Below are 17,301 nucleotides of genomic sequence, written 5' to 3' on the forward strand. Positions count from 1 at the left end.
TCTCAGAAAGAGACTCTGAGCCCATATCTATAATTCCTAATGGTGAGCAGGACTGAGACAGTGACCCACTGCCTCATATCTTCTCTCCTAGACCTCAGAGGCCGTTATTGAATGGCTGAGCGAATTTCAGATGCAATTCTACGCACCATACTTCATCACTGCCGGCTATGACATTTACACCATTAGCAGAATGACTCCAGAGGTAAGAGGAAAGAGAAACCGACTGAAAAACAGATTTATTCTTGTTTATTTCTACGAAGAATGAGGAGAATGAAGCTGGAGACAAGGAAAAGCCTTCAAATGACTAATATTTTGTTTAAAAACATATAAATAAATAAAATATTTTATTGTAGAATGATCCTAAAGGTAAGAGTAAACTGAATTACTAAATTAATAATATAATAAATTATATAAAATAAATCATTATTTGAGAAGGTTTAAAAAATATACTAAATATATCAAATCTAAATCAAAATGGATTCACATGATCAGAGTGACCAGAATTAAATTAAATAAATCAAATGAATGTTGGGTGACTCTAATATACAATAATTGTATATTAGAGTCAGCCTGTGATTTGACTGAATAAAATTAAATAATACATTTAATAATCTGTCATGATAATATTCATAGTAATAATTATGATAATGTTTTAAGGGTACGTCATTTGTGCTCGCTCATTTATCTCATGTATTGGTGAAATTCTGTTGCTTTTCTCATTACATCAACTTCTCTCATTTGTCTAAGCATATGTGCAGTGTCTTGCATAACTATTCACACTCCTTGGAGTTTTCTATATTTTTGTTTTGGGTGTTCTTTTTCCCGCCATATGTGGTTCTTCCACAAACTGTTAGCACAAAGTTGGCTGCACAAAATTGTACATGCTGTCTTTAAATGCAGTAGCATGACATTTTCCTTTGACTTGAACTAGGAGATTCAAACCTGTTCTACCATGAAGATATGCTTTATATGGATTGGAAGATCCAAATTGAGTGGCCTGCTAGAACTCTGACTTCAAACCCAATGAACACCTTTGGGATGAATTGAATTGGAATGCTGACTGCACCCCAGGCCTCCTCACCTCACCTGTATCAGTACCTGATTTTGCTAACACTCTTGTGGCTGAATCTCCACAAAATCTAGTGGAACATCTTCCCATTACAGTGGAGGTTACTACAACGGGGATAAACGGGGACTAAATGTGAAATGGGATGTTTAGAAAGCACATAATCATATGGTCAGGTGTCCACAAACCTTTGTCCATAGAGTTTATCTTTACTAATTCATATAAAAGAATATTTCTAAAAAAAAAAAAATGTTGCTACAATAAAATTGGAACTGAAGCACCCTGAAGCATGCTATGACACGAAAATATTCAGTGATGGATGATGTGATTTGATGACAGTTTTCCTATAAGGTCACGTCCTGGTGTAATTTTTTTCCTTTTACACCAGTCAGCATTTCCATTCATCAAAAAGGTGTTCAATAGGTTTAAGTTGAGAGCTCTATAGCAAGAGATCTTCCACTCCAACGCATGTAAAACATGTCTACATTGAGCTGGCTTTGTGCACAGGGGGTCATGCTGGAACAGGTTTGGGTACAATTGTTTAGTCTATTTCAGTTCATCTGGATTTATTACCTGGAGGCAACCCAATTTCCTCCTAGGAGGTATTTACCTTAAATAAAGTAAATTACAACTGAGGGGTTAAAAGAATGTCTATACAGATTTCTTTTACTAATAGGAGTTCTACACCGAATGCCAGAAGGGAGGAGGTGAAACTTCTGTCACAAAGGGTTGGAATCATTTAACACAATGCCCTGGGCTTTACCCAAAAGCTGTCTATGATATAACTGTGCCATAGTCATCTGATATCTTTTCATAATTTGATTTCCATTGTTCACAATCCTCTCAAGACAATTCTTGTTTTTCACATTTCACATCCAGCACAGTACATTGTGTACATTGTGTGCCTCTAACTTAGTTTCCCCAACAGTTTGGGGAAAATATATATATATATAAGGTGTCCTAATACGTTTGTCTGTATAGTGTATAAAACCAATTCAATCCAAATCCATTTCACAATGGAAAAGTATAAAGTAAGTGAATATTTTGTAAGACACTGCGCTCCATTCTTTCAGTAAAACCAGTATATTTAGACTTACGCAAGCAGAAATGTTATCATACAATGTTTTTGGCTTGTTGTTGTGGATCTAGACTTTCTAAAAGTATTAAAAATGCTATACAAATAAAAGTGAATTGAATCGTGTATAAAAATGTCCTACTGTCATGTGTTTACAGGTATCTGCAGTATTAGCTTAACGGTGTCCCCAGATTGTAAGGCCTGACTGTAATAAGTGTGTTAATGTGTGTGATGGGTATGGGTGGACGTTTTATGATTTTCCTTTTAGGATCTGACAGCTGTTGGTGTGACTAAACCGGGTCACCGCAAGAAAATGCTCTCAGAGATCAATAAGCTCAGTGCCACAGAATGGACTCTTGACCAAAAACCTGTGAGTACCATTCCTGATCATTAGCCATGAGTTGATGATTAAATAGTATAGCATGGTCTTGGTGACACAAAGATAATTTTTTGCACAAGCAGTCGGGGACAGCGCGGCTAATCGAGGTGTGTATTGACTAAACTTTCAGGCGAACCTCTGCGAGTGGTTAAACATGATTGGACTTAGTCAGTATCACCAGCTTTTGGTCAAAAACGGCTATGAAAACATCGAATTCATTACAGACATCACATGGGAGGATCTGCAGGAGATCGGCATTACCAAACTCGGTAGTACAGAAATCTGCATGCACCCAAAACCAATTATACATACAATTAAAAGCAACTAAACTATTTAGGGTTGTTTTGCTCAATTTGTCCAGGCCATCAGAAGAAGCTCATGCTTGCTGTAAAGAAGCTAGCTGAAATCCAGAAAGGCACAGAAAAGCGAAACATGACCCGTAAAAAAACTCAGGAGCAGACATCCGTTGAGTGCCTTCCCCCTGAGTGCACTTCTCCCAAACTAAACACCTTCCAGGAGAACGAGCCAAACACTGAGATTCCGGACGGACCTGAGAAGGAAGCGCGTACTGTTCGCCAGAACAGCGGGGGTGGACAGAGAGGAAGTATTTCATCCGTTCATGCGAAACCTCGCCCGGCTTACTCTCAAGGTCCACCGTATACCCCGCCCCAGACTCCAACCAAAACGAAGCCCCCTTCATCACCAAAAAACGGAGTTCCGAAGATGGACAAACCCACTTCGTCTCCCACTCACAAGATGCATCAGGAAGTAGGAGTGAAGGAGGAGGCGCAAATGGACATGACATCACATTCGGCAGCACCCGTACCTGTGCCTCAGATTCTCCTGCCCCCGGACAGCAATGAATCTGGTAAACAGGAACAGGAATTTAAAAAGTGCGCGCACAGCCTAAATCGCTCTGATGCCGAGCAGGAGCGCAATGAGGCCGACATGGCGAACGCAAACACTGTGCAGCGTCGTGTCAGTCGGAGCAATTCCGTACGCAACCAGAGCGAGAAAAATAATGACAAAAATGTCAAGAACGAAAAAAATGTTAACCGGGGCAGCCAATCATTTGCTCTGAGACAGAAGAAGAAGGGCCCTCCTCCTCCGCCGCCAAAGCGCTCTAGTTCGGCCATCTCAAGCTCCAGCACGAACCTAAATGACATGCCCAAAGACACGGGTACTGGGAACCTTCTAGACGTCAACTACAACCCTAAAAGGCGTGCTAGCGCTGTGGAAACAAGTGTCAGTGTGGAGGTGGGGGGCAGTGGCGCCGTGGAGACAGGAAGTGTGGGCAGCGTCAGGAGCATCGCCGCCATGTTGGAGATGTCATCTATCGGGGGAGGAGCAAAAGGGCTTGCCATGCAAAGATCTACAGCACATTATCTACAGGTAAGAAACTACTTGCTCATTTAATTTTTCCCTTCGTCGATTCAGATTCAGGTCTCTTAGGGCTCATTTTGATAAATTGGCAAAGGAAACAGGACCTTCACTACCGTGAACAGCTGTCTCACAATCGTGTTTCAATGTGATGTAGTTGGTTGGTAAACAACATCCTTTGGGTAATGTTGACATTGCTTCCGATTTGTATTTCCGCAATTCAACCACGTTATCTTGTCTTCTCAGGTGTCTCAATCAGGAGGTAGGCAATACGATGCGATTGGTTTAGATGGAGAAGTCGTGAATCGCCGCAGGACCATTAGTGGCCCAGTGACAGACCTTGTAGCAGCCGCTAAGAAAAAATCGCAGCAACACGAGCCAGTACCAGTCCAAACTACAGCACAGGATGAAATTCAGGCCAAACCAATGCCTGAGAACCAGCCTTTTGCTGAGGACAAAAACCTGACAGATAAAAAAACAAAGCCAAAGCAAAGTGAGGACAGCGCAAATGCCGTCCACCTCCCACCACAAGAGGATTCTCCGAACACTGATGGCTTGAAAAAGAGGTCCTGGAGCTCCAAACCAGCTCAGGACGAAGCCAGATTTTACCTCACAGAGTCAAACACTGTTAAACGGAGGCCCAAGATCAAAGAGAAAGAGTCTGAGGATGAAACGGTGTATCAGAATGGAACTGGCACTATTAAGCGACGTCCGGTTTCAGACGTGACTGTCTCTGAACAGCCCAGATCAGTGGAAAAGCCAGTGGAGCATGCCCCTCGGAGGGAGAAATCAGACCTGGATGGACAAATTGCACCTGGTAAAACCGCTAAACCTCCAGTGTCTCCTAAACCCGTCATCCATAATGTGAAGAGACAAGACACTACAGCTGCAGTGACCAAAAAAGCCGCCTTTCCTGGAGCTCCTGGCAGCCCAGGTACTACACAGTGTGGCCCTTTCTCTTGCCCTGTCTTTACCCAATTATGTGAGTATTCCTCTTTAAAAAAAAACAGCTCCAAGCCTTTTTTAATTTTGTGTCGGATCAGAAGTTTTGGTTTGCTTTCTTCCCATCTTTGTTCTTATTGCGTGAAGCATGCTAATTTATTCACCCTGGATTTTCTTTCCAAATTTAGTGTAAGCATATTTACACTTATCAGATACTTCTCTGAAAGCACGCAAACATCAGACCAGCAATTTGCATCTTAGTAACTCAACATGCAAATCATTTGCTATTATTATTATTATGCAAAATGGCCAACATCAGAGTACATTTTTTAACAATTTCCTCTGGTTTCACAAGATAAACAGTAATTGGAGTAAAAGAGCAGTCCTGTAGAGGAACATCATTTAATACATCTTCATGACCTTGGTTGTTTGGGTCACTACCCACCACTTGTAACCTTAAGTGATATAAAGAAAACTGTCCATAGAACCAAGCGCCTGCTCCACCAGCACAGACTTTACAGCAACTGTAAGACTGCAGTTTCTAATCCATTTTTTGTCTCTTCTGCTCTTGTTTCTATCGCTTGTGGTATTTATACTCCTCGACCACGGACTCTACCCATGGCTTCTGACATTAGAGTGCTGATTTTCATACCATCCTCTTTCAACTCCTCAGTAAAGTGCTCAAGTGTATGTCCAAGGTCCGGTTTTGATTCTTTCAAAATAATTCCCTGAAAACATCAGGGGTGTTACCTCCAGCTTTCTATATTAACCATCTTTTCAATCTGCAATATCCTGTCACACAGTAGTGGAGGCAATTTAAGAGTTGTTGGAGTCTCATACTCTGCTTAAACCTTTTCAGTGGTAAAAATACATGCAGAATTTCACCTATTTGCCCCGTTTCAGAATTCCAACATGCACCATTAATTAGGCATGTTGACCACACAACCACAAACTATCCAGTGCTTTTGCATTTCCAGGCGAATCCCATTCAACACTGCAGCCCTGAATATAAACATATTATCTACTATAATAAATGTAACCTTTAGAGAGGATTTCCAGAACTTTAATTGCTAGAACTGCCTCCTAATGTCCATTGAGGAGAGGAATTTCTGCTGCCAGGAGTCTTTATATCATTGTTTAAACAATATCTAGCCTTTTACCCACTAATACGAGGTGGTATTAAGTTTTCAGACTAGTTTTGTAACAGATGGCAGCACAAGGTTGCACGCACAGTCACAGGAAGCACCGACCTTCACAAGTCAGTGTGCCAAAATACATCATCCTGTGTACATCAGGAGCTGTGAAAATGGTGCTAATTTGACCACGTGTGTTACCACATCTGTTATTCTGACCACTTCTCACACGTGAGTTTCTCGCCGGAAACATCATCTCACTTTTGCACCCACCCATATCACCACATTTGGCTCCTGCGACTTCACCCTTATCCCGAAGTTTTGACATCCAGCGAGAACAAGGTGCTAAAATGAAGACTTCCAGGACATATTCCAGAAGGGGCAGGAACACTGGGAGCGCTGTTTTGCTGTGCAAGGGGACTATTTTGAAGTTGATCACTTGTAAACGTAAATAAATATGGTACTTTCTTGTAAACAAAGTCTCAAAACTTTTTGATATCACCTCGTATATGTTTAAATTTAAACAACCAAGCCTTCTTCTATACAATAAATCCCTGCTAGTGAATTGACAGTCCATGCTCCCAAAGCCATTTTCAATTCAATTCAATTCAATTCATTTTTATTTGTATAGCGCTTTTAACAATGAACATTGTCTCAAAGCAGCTTTACACAGATAATGTGGTGATTAAACATAAATATGTTCTTTGTAAGTATGTTTGTCCCTGATGAGCAACTGTGGCAAGGAAAAACTCCCCGAGATGAAGGAAGAAACCTTGAGAGGAACCAGACTCAAGAGGGAACCCATCCTCATCTGGGTTGCACCAAATGTCCATTTGAAGCAGATATACAATGTTGTGGGGTACAGTGATGATGATCAGAAGCAAACTGCACTCCCGAGTCAGTGCAGCAGACCGCCGACACCAACTACAGTCCAATCCGTCCTCAAAGCACCCGTTCTACTCCGAATTAAGAGACCGTCCCGAGCTGCACAGAAGTGTGAAGATCCAAGGAGGAGAGGGGCAGGAACACTGGTCACTGGAGCCTCAGGAGCATGTTTAACTCGACCGAGAGAGAGAGAGAGAGAGAGAGAGAGAGAGGGTGACGGAAGAGAAGGATATGGATTATTAAGTGTAACTATTGGTGTACGAAAGTTAATGTCACTGTGCAGTTTGGACTCCGGCAAGACTCGCTATGGCAGCATAACTAAAAGGGAGAACCAGAAGGTAACACAGACATGAGGGATCTCTGGGATAAGAGACGACCCACCACACCACCGTCAACAAACCTGAGTGAACGTGTGAATGTGAGGGACGACAGCATACAAATATACCAGTTCACCAAACACTCTATATCCATGTTCCCTCCAGATCTGTGCCTTTACCTAAGAGAAATCTACTGATAAAAGGCTTGACTAAATAAATACGTTTTCAACCTCGACTTGAACACTGAGACTGTGTCTGAGTCCCGAACACTGATTGGAAGGCTGTTCCATAACTGTGGGGCTTTATAAGAGAAAGATCTGCCCCCTGCTGTAGTCTTCATTATTTGAGGAACCAACAGATAGCCAGCACCTTTTGATCTAAGTAGGCGTGGAGGATCATACTGGTACAGAAGTTCACTCAGATACTGCGGTGCGAGACCATTGAGTGCTTTATACGTCAGTAGTAATATTTTATAGTCAATGCGAGATTTGATTGGGAGCCAGTGTAGACTGATTAAAACAGGGGTGATGTGGTCATATTTCCTAGATCTAGTGAGGACCCTTGCTGCTGCATTCTGGGTTAACTGAAGCTTATTGATGCACTTACCGCACACCCAGACAGTAAAGCGTTACAGTAGTCTAATCTAGAAGTAACAAAAGCATGAACCAGTTTTTCTGCATCCTGTAACGACATCATATTTCTAATCTTAGCAATATTTCTAAGGTGAAAGAAGGCGATTCTGGTGATATTATTCACGTGAGACTCAAAGGAAAGACTCGGGTCAATAATCACACCAAGGTCTTTGACAGCCGTACATGCTGAAACAGAAACACCATCCAGAGATGCTACGTAATCGGAAAGTTTACTTCTAGCTGCATGTGGTCCTAGTAAAAGTACTTCCGTCTTATCTGAGTTGAGCAGAAGAAAGTTATTAAGCATCCACTGTCTAATGTCCTTTACACACTTCTCAACATTGTTAAGCTGATCTCTCTCATCTGGCTTTGCTGAAATATACAGCTGTGTGTCATCAGCATAGCAATGGAAGCGAATCCCATGTTTATGAATAATTTCACCAAGAGGCAGCATATATAAAGAGAAAAGCAGTGGGCCTAAGACAGATCCTTGAGGAACACCAAACTTTACCTCATAGAGCGTGGAGAACTCACCATTTACATCCACAAACTGATAGCGATCAGTCAAATAAGACCTGAGCCAAGAGAGAGCTGTTCCTTTATTCCTACAACATTCTCAAGTCTAGCAAGCAGTATAGTGTGATCAATGGTGTCAAAAGCTGCACTAAGGTCGAGCAAAACAAGTAAGGAGACAAAACCCTGATCAGAGGCCAATAACAGGTCATTTACCACCTTAACTAGCGCCGTCTCTGTGCTATGATGAGGCCGAAATCCTGACTGATACATTTCAAAATGTTATTCATAAGCAGATGTGAGCATAACTGCTGTGCTACAACCTTTTCTAAAATTTTGGATATAAAGGGGAGATTTGATATCGGTCTGTAGTTGGACAACTGACATGGGTCAAGGTCAGGTTTCTTAATAAGGGGGTGGATAACTGCCAGTTTGAAGGATTTCGGTACATAACCAGTGCTAATGGAAGAGTTAATTATTTTTAAAACAGGTTTGATTACCTCTGGAGCTATCTGTTTAAAGAAACTAGTAGGCAAGGGATCGAGAATACAGGTTGATGATTTTGATGAGGAGATTAATGAAATTAAGTCACTCTCATGAATAGTAGTGAAGCTTTGTAATTGATTGTCTGCTATAATGACACTGCTGTCTACAGGGTTACTTGTAAAATAATTTGGATTTATATTAACCGCCTGGATTTCTTGCCTGATGTTTTCAATTTTATTATTAAAAAAGTTCATGAAATCATTACTACCTATTGATGGTGTGCATGTTAGCGCAGTGCTTTTATTCCCTGTTAATTTTGCTACCGTGCTGAATAAAAATCTAGGATTATGCTTGTTATTTTCTATGAGGGTGGAGAAATATGCTGATCTGGCAGCACTAAGAGATTTTCTATAATTTAGGAGGCTCTCCTTCCATGCTATTTGAAATACTGTTAATTTTGTTTGACGCCATTTACGCTCTAGTTTTCGAGTGGTCTGTTTTAAGGTGCGCGATGATCATTATACCACTGTGCTAATTTTTCTCCTGATCATTTTGGTCTTAAGGGAGCTACATCATCTAGAGTGTAACGTAACGTTGTTTCTAGATGTTCAGTGGCCCAGTCGAGCTCTGCGGGTCTGACGGAGATCTATCTAATATCGTAATATCGGAAGATAATTAATAAACGCGGTGCTGTAGCTGACGTGAAAGTACGCTTAACACGGTAACGTGGTGAGGTAGAAATGCGATGACTAAGGCAAATTTTAAACGAGATTAGATAATGGTCTGAAATAGCTTCAGACTGTGGAATTATGACTAAGTTTTTTATTTTTAATCCAAATGTTAACAACAAGTCGAGAGTGTGTCCACCACTATGAGTGGGTCCTATAACATTCTGATTAATTCCGACTGAATCTAGAATGGACACAACTGCTGCTCTTAAGGAGTCTTCCTGATTATCAAAATGAATATTAAAGTCTCCAACAATTAATGCTTTGTCTAAAGAAGTAGCTAGATTTGTAATGAAATCTGCAAATTCTATCAGAAAATCAGAGTAGGGCCCTGGGGGTCTATAAATAATAATTAGTGGAATTAACTGACTTGACCTGCTTTCAGACACTGAATATTTTATGTTGGTGTAGAGAACTTCAAATGTTTTACATTTGTGTTTAGTCTTTTGTGTGACGTTTAGATTATTATTATAAATAGCTGCTACTCCGCCTCCTCTGCCATTTAGACGGGGTTGGTGTATGTAACTATACCCAGGAGGACTCGCCTCATTTAATGCTACATATTCATTCGATTTAATCCACGTTTCTGTCAAACACATTATATTAAACTCCTGGTCGGTAATAATTTCGTTTATAGTAAGCGCTTTTGGCGTGAGAGATCTAATATTCAACAATCCTATTTTTAGATCAGAGGTGCTGGCTGTGCTCAGTCCTATTTAATTTAATGTTAATCAGGTTACTTAAACAGACTTTCTGATAGTTCCTATATTTTGGTTTTGCTCGGGGGACAGACACAGTCTCAATATGGTGGATCCTGAGTGACGACTCTGTGCAGCTAGCAGACGGTCGGTTTAGCCTGTCTGTCTGCTCCTGGCCTTGGCTCTAGACAGTCACTTGTTAACTAGTGCTGTTCTGAGACTATGACCTATACTACAAGAAATGAGAGCAGCACCTTCCCGGGTGGGATGGACACCGTCCCGCCCTAACAGGCCAGCCTTGCCCTCAAAAATGCTCCAATTATTAATGAAGCCCACATTGTTTTTGGAGCACCACTCGGACATCCAGCAGTTCAGCGACCATAACCTGCTGTAGGCTACATCGCCACGCCGCATTGGGATGGGGCCAGAGCATACTACAGCATCGGACATTGCCTTCGCTAATTTACACACCTCTATAATGTTACTCTTAGTAACCTCTGACTGTCGGCGTATATCATTAGCTCCTGTGTGAAAAACTATCTTAGAGAACCTGTGCTTTCCTAAGAATCTAAGCTGACCTGCTATGTCCGCGCCCTGGCTCCCGGTATACACATAACCTGTGCTGCTGGTGCCCCTAAAGGTCTAGCTAGTTTCACGTGCCTCAGAATGGAGTCTCCTAAAACCAGAGCTCTTTCAGGTTTCTCAGCGGGTGCTTCACTGAGGAGAGCAAACCTGTTGGACACGCGGCGAGAGGAATGGTGCTCCGTGGGCGAGCCTTAGCGTTAGCTTTGGCTTTGCGAGTATGCCACCGAGTCGTCACCCATTCGCCCCGCTGCGAGGGCTCTAATGCCAGAGTCGGGGGAATAGTACCTTCACCTAGGGCATCCAGACTTTCCCCTGCAGAACTTGGACTGCTCTCACACTCACTACTTCTCTCTAGACTCTGGATGCGCTCCTCTAATGCTAAGATCTTCTCCGTCAAAGAGCAAACTAGCTTACACTTCTCACAGATAAAATTATCGCTAACAACGGAGAAAGACTGACTAAACATGTCACACTTCACACACTGAGTGAACTGGATGTTCGCCATAATAGAGAAATTACGTACCTTAATGTGATTACTGTAGTGTTTGTTTGTAGTTCTGGTGAATATCCTTCACTCACTGCTTTCAAACCCTCAGTGCATGCTGCCCAAATGCATTTTGCCCTACTGGTATCAAACCTGACTCTCACCTTCATTTTACAAGTCCAAGCCTAAACATTGCTATTTTGAGGTAAGTTTAACCAAAATTCCTTTATAGGAAGTGTTTTTGGACTCGTTTGTCCAGCACTTCATAAAGATGCTTGAACAGATTAAGGGCTCAGGAATTTAAAGGCCAAATCTTGGACGCTTCCATCCTGGTCCTATATCTCCTGGTCCCAGATACGAAAGAAGACATAATTCCAGAGACGCTGTACTATCTTTCATTGCTTAATGGACCAGTTCTACTTCATGGCCCCATACATAGCAAACAGCAAAGCTCTGAGTGTTCTGACACTTTTCTAATATCGCCAGCAGTAAGTGTCTCAGCAGTTTGTTCTACACAATCTTTGTCTATGAGATCAGACCAGCTGGACCAGCTTTTGCTCCCAAAGCTCCAGATGCCCATGATCCTGCCCCGATTTGATCACTTGTCTTTCTTTTGTACATACTAAACACTGCATCCAAGGTACACCCCATAAAACCTGCTGTTTTGGAGATCCTCTGACCAAGTCATTTGACCCTTGTCACAGATCATCAAAGGTGCCCATTTTTCCTGCTTCCAACACATCAACTTCGGCAACTGAAGGTTCACGCGCTGCCATATACATGTTTTTCACCTCACCTCTGAGTGGTTTATTGTTGTGGCAGATTGGTGTAGGCAGGTCAGTTACCAGGTTCTTGCCCACAGGCCCAAACTATGTTTCAAAACCAATAATAATAATACCCGATGCATTTCTAAAGACCAGATGGTGTCTGATGTGTCTGTCGAGCTGTAGAAAGATAACCTGAGTTATTTTCTTCATTGTCATCGTTCACTAAACACAAATGATCAAATACAGAGTTTGCCTCTGGAAGTGGAAATAAGATGAAGTGAAGTACAGCCGTAGAAATCGGCCTGATGTCAGCAGATCTCCACTATTGGCCAGTTAAAACTAAGTACTATGTTTTATTCCTGATGTAAATATTACCTTCCAGAAAGTACCTTCTATTCTAAAGTTTGTATGTTTGGAGCTCCATTAGCTAAATCCCTCCCCCAGTCAAATTCCATTGTATGTTCTTTTTCTAAGCCATTTTGCTTTCTCCCCATTGTTCACAGTCCTTACACGGCTTACGTAGACTTGATGTCTTTGATGCAGAATCTCATTTGTTCTATGATCAGAACCTCATTTTGCTAACTGCTTCTCATTGTTTTTGATGTTCTATTTCAGTACATCTATGTTTCCATCCATTCTACTCTCCTACAATAAATCTAATAGCTAAAAGGAACAGTTGAACTAAAAATGAAATATTTCTCTTATGCTAAATCTAGCTGATTAGCCAAAGCATGACTGGTGTTAAAGGGCTTGTTGTTGTTTTAGTAAATTACAAATTAAGAGTGTAGCCTTCAAATTTAAACGTGATTTGGCTGATTGGCTGCATCTGGACTAAGAGAAACTTTGTCCATTCTTCATTTCGCTTGAACTATCGCTTTAATCTTCTACTGTGTATGTTTGCTGCAGTTGAAGGGAAGAAAGTTCCTCCGCCGGTTTCTCCGAAACCCACACCTCCACCCACAGCTCCCAAACCGAATAAAAACATCATTCAGAAAGTTGCCGTGACTACGCTGGTGTCGTCCTCCAATCAGACCATCATCATAACGACCGCCGCGGCCCCGGTCACACCCCCTAACCCAGCAAAAACGCCGACACCACCAGCTCAGAGTCCCCAAACTCCACAGACTCCCATCACACCCCCCATCAAACCGCCTCGCTCCTCCATCGGCGGGGTGTCTATGGACGCCGGGGGCGGGGCTACACAGACAACAGAGGTCGCCGGGGTGATCGGTGTGGATGCGGTGCATCAGAAGATCGAGGAAACAAGCGCATCGCTTGCTGCCGCTCTGCAGGCCGTGGAGGAGAAGATCCGAGAGGACAGGAATAAAGAGTAAGATGCACAACTAACACTAACAAATCGTCCACCAAACTCTGTAGTGTCTGCTGCTTTATTTATTCACTGCTGAGATCACAAGTCTACTAAAACACGTGGAAGGTTGTGCTGTTTACAAGACACTCTTTCACGCTTGTACTTTTCCACTATTTCCTTCTTGGTTTCAATGGTAATTCTATTCACTGATTTTCTTGGGAGACATTTTTCAAGATTTCTAGTGAAATAAAAATATAACACTAAAAAGGTTTTTGCTGCACTAAACAACGAGAGCGACCGAGCTAAACGAGATGAAATAAGCGACTGATGCTACCCTCGGCCGAAAGCGGGGTTTTGCTTGTGCCTTCGAAATTTCCTCGCAAAATAGGGTAAAATGTTGTGAGCAAGGTATCTTCGTTTGATCAGTTGCTCGTACAACAGGGTTTTACTGTATAACTTTCCTCTATCACATAACAACCACCAAGCGAAAAAGGTGAACACATGAGGACACATGGAGTCAACTATGCTACTTAAGCGTCCTCCAGGGAAGATAATATCCCGAAGAGGAAGCGCTATCAGCCTCGTTCTACATACAGTGTATTTAGAAAGCCCCCAGTCCCTTTTTTCGTTTTTGTTACGTTGCAGCCTGATACTACAATCGTTCAAATTTTTTCTCATAAATCTACACTTAGTTCCTTATTATGACTAAGTGAAAACAGAATTTTAGAAATCTCTTTTTTTTTTATATGAAATATGACATGTACATAAGTATTCAAACCCTTTGCAACAACACTTGAAAATTTGCTCAGGTGCCTCTCAATTCTCTTGATCGTTGCCGAGATGTTTCTACACCTTGATTAGAGTCTACTTCTGTAAACGTTTATTGATTAGACATGATTAACTTTAGTGCAAAAACTAATCATGATGTCAAAGCATCTGCCTACAGAGCTCAGAGACGGGATTGTTGCGAGGCACAGATCCCTCCCAGACAGAGCGTCCTGCCAGTTTTGCTCTCTTGACTAGCAGGCCAGAAATGACAGCAGGATTCATGCTTCAGATTCGGGCAGAACGCTGAGTAGAGGTCAATCGATTCGACTTGACTGGACTTTACCTACACCGATCGCTAGGTTGGATCGTACTTGCCAAAAACCGGTTAAAAAAAAAAAAAAAAGACTTAACTCTCCATGTAAAATAGCACTAAACCTTATTACAGAAATAAAAAATAAATCATTTAAATGCTCTGGCCATTGTAAAGACATTTAAAGAAGATTTTAGGCATGACTGTTTGGATTTTTAGTAAGTAAGATTCCATTTGTAACAATAACTAAAGTTAATAAATGCTTTAGAAGTACTGTTTGTTGTTTGTTTTTTCATTTCAACGTTTACTACTACATTTTTTAACTTTTTAAACATTTTTAAACTCAATGCACTGTGAACTAAAAAGAAATAAGGTGCAGTTTTATGTGTCAAAACATATAGCATGTGGCTCTAGAGGCCACTCTCGTACTGTATAATGACAGCAGCGCAGACGCAATCCGGAAAAACTATCGGTATGGATTTTTGCCAATAGCTGATAATTCTAGCAATCAACTACAGGTGCCGATTAATCGTTCGACCCCTACCTGAGAGCACTGTGAGGGCTTCTCTAGAGAGGTGTGTGCCTTTCCAAATCATGTCCAGTCGATAAACTTTTTCACAGGTCGACTCTAATCAATGTGTAGAAACATCTTAGTAACGATTATGAGAAATGGAAGGCGCCTTAGCTCAGTTTTAAGTCTTTCTCCAGTCTCCAGCTTGTAGCCAGAGTGTGTGTGTGTGTGTGTGTGTGTGTGTGTGTGTGTGTGTGTGTGTGTTTAAAATAAATTTTTGGTCATGCTTCTAGACCAATCTATCACTGAATACTTTTCTACATAAAAGTACACAACCGAGTGATTCATCCCCTACGATTTGTTCTCTAGGCAGGGCTCATGCCTATAAGAGCTTACGTATGCAGGCAGTGCTCTCCTCCGAGCGTGTTACGCCACCTAGTGACAGTACGAGGCAATCGTTTGGCTTTACGTCTCCGTTATAGTAGTGATGTGTATTAGAAAAACCTTCTCATATCTCATATGAACCGTATATGTGTGTGTGTTTTAGCTTGTCCGTCGAGAACAAGAGCACAGTGAGCATCCTGGACGACATCGGCAGCATGTTCGATGACCTGGCCGATCAGCTGGACGCCATGCTGGAGTGAAGAGCACAACGCCAGAAGAGCAACAAAGGGCACAAATGACCAACATCCTCCCTCCTTCATTCTCCTTCATCTGCCCATCGCCCACCACTCTCTCTTTCTCTCTCTCTCTCTCTCTCTCTTTCTTTCTCTCTCCTCTTTCTCTTCCTTCTCTTTATTCCTCATTTTCCAATAATCTACCCGTTCTTTCCTCGTTCTGCCTCTGGTGCACAGCCTTTTAAAACAGAGGCCGGACCTTTTATTCTCTCTGAGGGGGAGACATGTTGCGCGTCTCTCTCGCCTAGCAACCCACTCATGTATATGAAAATAATTATTATGGTATGTGTACATTGTGTAAGCATGAGGAAAACAAAAAAAAGTATGTTTTAAATCTCTAAAGAACAAAAATCTCAGTGAGAGACCTGCATCAATCAGTACAGTAATATATATATAAATATACAAATATAATTATATATATATATATAAATATACAAATATAATTATATATATATATATATATATATATATATATATATATATATATATATATATATATATATATATATATATATACACACATTTTCATTTACTTTTTATCCCATGGTAAAAGCAGTGTTATGGTCAGAACACCTATAATGAAATGGTTTGCTTTTTGTTTGTGTTGGATGTGTGCTAGGTTTTTATTTATTTATATATATATATATATATATATATATATATATATATATATATATATATATATATATATTTATACACATTTTTTTGCTGTAACCTCACCTACAGCCGAATGGATGCCCCGTGTCCCAAACACTAGTGTTTTGATCGTGCTAGAAATCATTTCGCTGAGGCGCCTTTGCACACTGCGGTTAGCATACACGATCCTCCTCAATCCTGACCTGAGGACCCAGGGACACTAAACAGATGACCTCCAGAGCTACACTAGAAGTGACTGTAGCCGACGCTGTTTCATGGCACACTCATTCTTCAGTGTTAAACTTGAACCCAAGGTGCATTCTGGGTAACATTGCAGAAATAACCACTTTAGGAGGAACTCGCCTCGGTAAGGAGGCAGGCACGAATGGCACAGTGTCAACATCTGCCCTCCTCCCTTTACCACCGACCTCATCCTTACAGTGTCTCGACGATTCGTGTGCCGTGTGCCTTAACACGACCGGTGACCTCACACACACACACACACACACACACATCTAAAACATCCCAATCCTCCAGCTCATGACGATAACCTACTAATCATTTCATTCTAAAATGAATTATTCCGTCATTCCGTAGTGCACATTCTTATATTATTATCGATGTTTTCCAGATTATTAGAACGATGTGTGCATAACGAGGGCTTTTAGGTGGCGATATATACATACATACATATATATATATATTTTTTTTATAAATAGAAACCGAAAATGAATTGTATCGTACTCGGATGAATTACGTCGTAGGGACGTGCGCCAGCGATCAGGTACGTATCGCGATATTCGCCAGCACGCTCAAGAAAAGACAGCCGTCTCACAGGATTGCAGGAGTCGAGCGACGCAAACGCAGCGATAACATCGCGATCTTTTTACGCCGAATAGCGCGACACGTACGACGAATACGGGTGCACGCCTAACGTGTGTAGTTACTTTTCCTTTTCTTAATGTACGTGCCTTGTCTTCTTTTGTGTGCGTGTGTGTGTAGAAACAGTGTACAGACTTT

General features: G+C 41.5%; 1 protein-coding gene across 6 annotated transcripts in view; it reads left to right on the forward strand.

Moving 5' to 3' along the window:
* Positions 1 to 15,762, forward strand: part of caskin1 (CASK interacting protein 1) — a 100,891-nt gene extending 85,129 nt beyond the window's left edge. For 4 of the 6 annotated variants that reach the window (XM_046865383.1, XM_046865385.1, XM_046865387.1 and 1 more), the window contains 7 exons: positions 92 to 202; positions 2,410 to 2,511; positions 2,651 to 2,789; positions 2,882 to 3,912; positions 4,147 to 4,882; positions 12,977 to 13,400; positions 15,516 to 15,762. In XM_046865383.1, coding sequence (XP_046721339.1) covers positions 92 to 202; positions 2,410 to 2,511; positions 2,651 to 2,789; positions 2,882 to 3,912; positions 4,147 to 4,882; positions 12,977 to 13,400; positions 15,516 to 15,612 — 2,640 coding nt within the window. In that variant the 3' untranslated portion in view covers positions 15,613 to 15,762. The remainder of the gene's footprint in view (positions 1 to 91; positions 203 to 2,409; positions 2,512 to 2,650; positions 2,790 to 2,881; positions 3,913 to 4,146; positions 4,883 to 12,976; positions 13,401 to 15,515) is intronic. The other 2 variants (XM_046865384.1, XM_046865386.1) reach the window with 2 other exon arrangements.
* The last annotated feature ends 1,539 nt before the right edge of the window (positions 15,763 to 17,301 follow it).

Source organism: Silurus meridionalis, chromosome 14 (genome assembly GCF_014805685.1).
Source record: "Silurus meridionalis isolate SWU-2019-XX chromosome 14, ASM1480568v1, whole genome shotgun sequence".
Taxonomy (NCBI): Eukaryota; Metazoa; Chordata; class Actinopteri; order Siluriformes; family Siluridae; genus Silurus; species Silurus meridionalis.